This window comes from Propithecus coquereli, unplaced genomic scaffold (genome assembly GCF_000956105.1).
Source record: "Propithecus coquereli isolate 6110/MARCELLA unplaced genomic scaffold, Pcoq_1.0 Scaffold128, whole genome shotgun sequence".
Taxonomy (NCBI): domain Eukaryota; kingdom Metazoa; phylum Chordata; class Mammalia; order Primates; family Indriidae; genus Propithecus; species Propithecus coquereli.
The window spans coordinates 3,858,933-3,864,702 of NW_012136969.1; the positions used below are offsets into that span (position 1 = coordinate 3,858,933).

General features: G+C 41.1%; 1 protein-coding gene across 1 annotated transcript; it reads right to left on the reverse strand.

Annotated features, from left to right (window-relative positions):
* Positions 1–62: 62 nt before the first annotated feature.
* BAAT (bile acid CoA:amino acid N-acyltransferase) lies at positions 63–4,553 on the reverse strand. The gene is made up of 3 exons (XM_012638273.1): positions 4,091–4,553; positions 3,649–3,851; positions 63–656 (listed from the first exon to the last, which is right to left on the reverse strand). Exons 1-3 carry the CDS (start codon positions 4,551–4,553, stop codon positions 63–65), a joined length of 1,260 nt encoding a protein of 419 aa, XP_012493727.1.
* Positions 4,554–5,770: the final 1,217 nt, after the last annotated feature.

Genomic DNA, 5,770 nt, shown 5'->3' on the forward strand with positions numbered 1-5,770 from the left:
CCTAGTTATTCCCCGACTCCAATCTGTTCTCCCCCACCCCCTCATCATCACTCAGCCCTTGTTCAGAGTTTGCTTCTGGTCTGAATGAGATGTTGCCTGAAGAATTTCTGGATTTCTCCCCAGGCGTGCTCCTGGGCCGCAGCGTGGGCAGCAGGGACCCCTCCCCAGAGGGAGGGCCAGGAAAAGCCCCGGACCCAGGACGCGAAGCACAAAGGAGCGTAGGGTGGCTCTATGAGGTGGCCCGCGCCTGGGTACACTAGAATCCTTCCGCAGCTTCTGCCGTGGCTCTGCAGCTGGTCCATTGCCTGCTCAGCATACGCTTTGCTATCGATGCATTCGTCATCTTCTCCAACGATGAAAAGGATGCAGCCCTGAGCATTTTCAACAGGAAGCACGCTCTGCCGATTCAGCTCATCCCGGGGATCTCCGTGACAGTGGCGATAGCACACAGCTCCAGAGATGTGCACCTGCATGCGCTCCCCACCTGAGCGGATGGGTGTCACAACCAGATCCCGGTACCTGAGCGGAACATTAGAGACAGCGTTGAACCCGTTAATGCAGATGGTGGCTACCACTTGCTTCAGGTAGCAGGCCGTGGCCAGTGCGATCTCTGCACCCTTGGACAAGGAGAGCACTCCAATTCCTGGCTTTTGGATCTGAAGCACAAAACAAAGGGAAACCCATTATATGTCATACCCTGAGAAAGAGCTGTCCCACCCATGCCAATAAACCAGTATGATTGAAAGTCAAAGAATGTTGAGTCCTCCTGGTACTCAGGTTTACCAGCTTCTGTGACAGAGAACTTTACCTACTTGCCCTCTTTAAGCTTTACTGTTTTGTAGAGGTGATATTACCTACTTTGCAAGGTTGTTATCAGGATGAAGTGGGAAAAAACAGAAAAAAACACACTCTTCATCAAAGGTGGAGTTCTATAAATGCAAAGTCTAAAGCACCTGAGACAGGTAAGCTTCAGAATCAAATTCTTGCCAATAGCCAGAAAAAAACGTTTCTCTGGTTCTCTCAAATATTATGTGAGTGTAATTCACATTTAAATAGCATTTTATATCTACTAAGATTTTGCTCATGTATTAACTTCATGAATTCAAGGGCTAATTCTGAAAGCACTGGGAATATAAAGATGGAAGATTTGGATTCAATAAATAATTGAATTATAGTACCCAGCCCAGTAGGAAAATGTTGTAGGTTGTAGAAGGGATCATTAATTCCCTGATAAACTGAGGGAGCTCAGGGGATGAAAAGAAATCTAAGAGATGAGGGAGAAAAGAAGGGGACTCTGGACAATGAAGTACAAAGAGACCTAGTTTGTTTGTTTTGCTCACAATAGTACCCCCAGCACCTTTCTGTCATCAGAATTACCTGGAAAAAAAGTTTTAAAATTAGAGCTTTCTGAGATCCAATTTTTTGAGTGTCTCCTCTGATAGGTCTGATACCCAAGAATCTGATACTGTAAAATGTCCCCCAGGGAAATCCAACGAGCACAGGTTTGGAACCATCCATATGAGGGATGGATGAGGTAGTGAAGGCTGGAACTGAAAATAGGAAATTGATCGGTAAGCTAAAACAGTATCTGGGATTGGTTGAAGACTTGGGGAAAGAGAGAGAAGAGAAACCAGATGGGCAAAGATGACAAGGTGGATTTATTGAGAGTTTACCGTATGCTGGGCCCTAGGCCAAGTGCTTCACATACATTATCTCAGTCCTTCCAATAGTAAAAGTGAGATTCAGGAAGTTTAAAACACTTACCCAAGGTCACAACAGTGTGAAGGGGCAGAGGTGGATATTGAAGCTTATCTGCTGAATCTAAATCCAAATTGAATTTTTGGAAGTGACTTTCTTCCTCAGACAATGTCACAAATAGTTAAATTTGAAATTTAAAAAATTAACTTGAAAACATTTTATCTGGGATTTAATTCCTTTTAGGCAATCCTCTAAAAGGATCCAGATAGGCTTAGAAAAATCACACATATGTTTTATCCACCCTACAGATGAAGATGATGATGCTCGAACAGGAAACATATCCTGTCTCTCCTTGAGAAGAGTCAAGGCTCTCCAGGGTTGGGGTGGGAAAGAATGATGCACGTTGGGGAGTCAAGGTAATTTAATGATTTAGAGCAAAGACATTATCAGACTGGCTCTGTTACTTACTGCCTAGGTAGTTTTGACATATAACTTAATCTAAATATCCCTTCTTATCTAAAAAGTGAGAATGACATTGATAGTACTTACTTCATAAGGCCATGAGTGTTAAATGGGATAGTGCATATAAAGTATTTAGGGTGGAATCTAATAAAGTCAATCAATAAATGTTATCTGATATTATTGTTTTACCATTGTTAGGTTGATTCATAATGATAGGTGATATTTGAACATTTTTGACCTGCAAAACAATAATATGATTTAACACATCAACTGCCATGTGAGTTGTATTTAACTCATGCTAGTTTTGAGCCTGGGGCCTCGTGAAGCATTTGTAATTGACACATCTTTTTACTTTACCCTTATGAACTATTTTTCAAGTTGCATATAACTCACGCAAGAAAACAATAAAAGATAACACATTTTTCATTAAATTAGAAAGGATTGTTTTGTTTTTCAAAGTTTTTATTCTATCTTCTTAATAAAACACCATGGTGCCAAGGAAAAAAAATTTTTTCCAGTGTGGCAGTGTTTTAACTTCGTAGAATATCAATTCTGACACTTGATCGTGTGGTATTTATTCCTATCTTTCTCTTTTTAGTCATTAACACAAATGTCAGTACTTTGAAACCTCCTTAAGAGAACTAAATCATAACTCAACTGATAATTTAATTCTTAGAAAAAGCTGGGCTTAAGATATACTACTCTACTTTTCAAACTTTCATGTGCATAAGAATCACCTGGGGATCTTATTAACATGCAGATACTGATTCGGGGTGGAAAATGAGATTCTGCATATCTAATGGCTCCCAGGTGACACTGAGGCCATTGGTCCATGGACCACACTTTCAATAGTGAAATGATACTTGACAAAGAGTTCTAAAATGATCCTTCGTTTTCAGATTCCTGGCTCCTGGCATTAAACACTGGACATTTACTCTAGGTCTAGCTCTGTCTCCAGCTCTGAAACTATTAATAACTAAAGAGCTAATTCAGCTAATCAGATGATGCAGCCAAGTGAGTTTTGCTGATATAATCCTGCTCCAATCTCGTGCCCCAGGTCTAGTACTGAACCTCTACATTGTTCTTAATCTCAAGACTCTTTGGTGTGGCTTACTCTAGCATTCTCCCTACAGAGATAATCATTGAAGTTGGAAAACATGTCAAGCCAGAAAATTCATGATTTGAGATCAGTGGCTGATAAAACATCAATGAGCCACTTAAAAGTAAATTACAAGCACTTCAAATGCAAGGTGTCTTGGCTTGTTTCCACCGAAAATATCATACTATGCCCACCATTTATCATCTTCTATGTGACAGTTTGCACCAAACTGATCACAAATCAACTCAACAATTCTGTAAAGCAGATATTACCATTTCCATTTAACTGTCAGCTGTGCTATGCCCAAGTTTGGTGAAACAGGCAGAGAAGACATTTGTGACATGTTTTCTGTAAAGTTGCAAGGGAGAAAGGAAAACTATTTTAAATACCTTGGGGTAAGCTAGTAGCAAGTTGGCAGCTTCCTCAAAATATTCCAAGTCCACCTCCAGCAGTTTGTCAGGTAGGTCTTCATAGGCGATATATGCTAATGCCAGCACTGCAAAGCCACGGGTCGCCAAAAGACTGGCCCGAAATTCTATTAGATTCCCAAAGCCCCCAAACAAATCAATGACTCCTGGGAAAGGGCCTTCCCCTGAGAACACAAAGAGGGAAGAGAATGGGACCAGAAAGAGTGAAAAGAAGGTCAAGTAGATAGCAGTGAAAGTATCAGCCAAGCAAAATTAATTCCATCTTCACACACACATACACACTAGCATATCAGTTTTAAAACATTATGAGAAATGCTGGTTCTCCAATAATTTGATGCCAATTTTTTTTGCTGTTTTTATTTCCATCAACAATGTTTTCCGCATCATGAAAGATTAGTCTCACCTGGAGGCAGAAAAAGGGCTCCTCGCACTCGACCTTCTCGGATCTGCTTCCTCTGTATCCCAGGGCCGGAGAACCAGCGCTGCACCATCTGGCTGGCCCTTGGTTGAACTGTGGCTGAATCATGGAAGCAAATGTAATCATATAGGTCCAGAGTGACCCAAAAGGGGCTGTTCATCACATCCTGCTTGAGTAATCTCTGGAAAGCCTTCTTAGGCTTCAGAGACCAGAAGAGGCCCATCAGATGGACCCCCACATAGTCGCCACCGAGTGCCAGCGTCTGCTCCAGGTCCACCTCACCAGCCTCATTGGCCCTGTAGAAGGCTTTGGACTGGAACAGATTACCCTTCTCATCCTTCAGCGAGGCCTTGAGGGTCACCACCTGGAATGGGGGTAGGCCTGTCACTTGGATGTGCACTGAATCATCTGCAAGGGCACTTGCTGGTGTGGCTGTCAGCTGGAACATTGGCAACTGGCAAGGGGACCAAGTGGTGCTTCCTGCCCTGCAGAGAAGATGGTGAGTTAGAGACTTATATTCCAAGGAGAGGTCGAGACAAAGCTTACATTGGGTCTGGCCAAATTAACTTTTGGAGGAGGAAGAGAGAGGCATGCAGAAAGTACTCATTGTACTCATTTTACAGATGAGGAAATGGGTTAAGTGACACGCTCCAAGTCTCATAAATAGTTGATAGCAGAAACGGGAATTCAAGCTATATCTGACACCACAGTCTCCTGTGTTATCCAATATGACACTAGTAAATCCTAGTTGTGTGGTTTTGAGTAAATTGAGCTTTAATTCTTCCATTGAAATAATACCCATGTGACCTATTTCACAGAGTGTTTATTAGGATCCAAGGGGGCGGGGCAATTTGTAATGCATGCCAAATTGTTCTGAAACAGCCCTGCTTTCCTTTTGGGTAGGGGTGCAGAGTTACATAAACAAGCAATCTATTGTGGTTGTCTTTTTTTTCTTCTTTTTAGTCTCTAATCTCTATCTGCCATGGTTAGACCTCCAGCTCTTTGCAGATTTTCTGTTATTTTTTTTTTTTTAAGGAAAATAAAACTGCATGCTCTTGTCTCTGCTTTTAAATCTTTCCAATAGAGTGATAAATACCAATGCTGTTTGTAGTAAAGAGACTATAATATATATTTGAACAGCTATTTTGTACCCTGTCCCATTAGGAGGAAAATTTAGGGTCTTCCTTCCTTTCTTCCTTCCTTTCTTTTTGCCCTATAGCTCATTCCACAAAGGATTTGAACTTGTTCACAGATAACAGATAAAGAGTATAATAAAAATAAAATAGGATCTGGGAAAATATAAACTCGAATCATAGGCATTTGTTATAGAAAACCTGGAACATGAAAAAAGAGCATTTTGTGGGCTGTAAGTTTGGTTGCAAACTGCTGACAGCTAAAGGAAAAGAGGCTGCCTTGTCAGTTTCATTGTTATAATTATTCTCAAAAAAATTTATCGGTCCCTTAGGAGAAAGGAAAAAATGAGGCCCTTCCAGAAAGGCCTTTAGCTCTAAAACAAATTTCTCATATGAGACTTTGACATATGTGTGCACCATTTGTTCAACCATTTTTTTCATATCTTCACAGAAATTGTAGTAATAGGTGTCTCTCATAACAGCTTGATTCTCCAAGAGGTCCTTGATTTTATTTTGGGGGAAAATGCAAAAT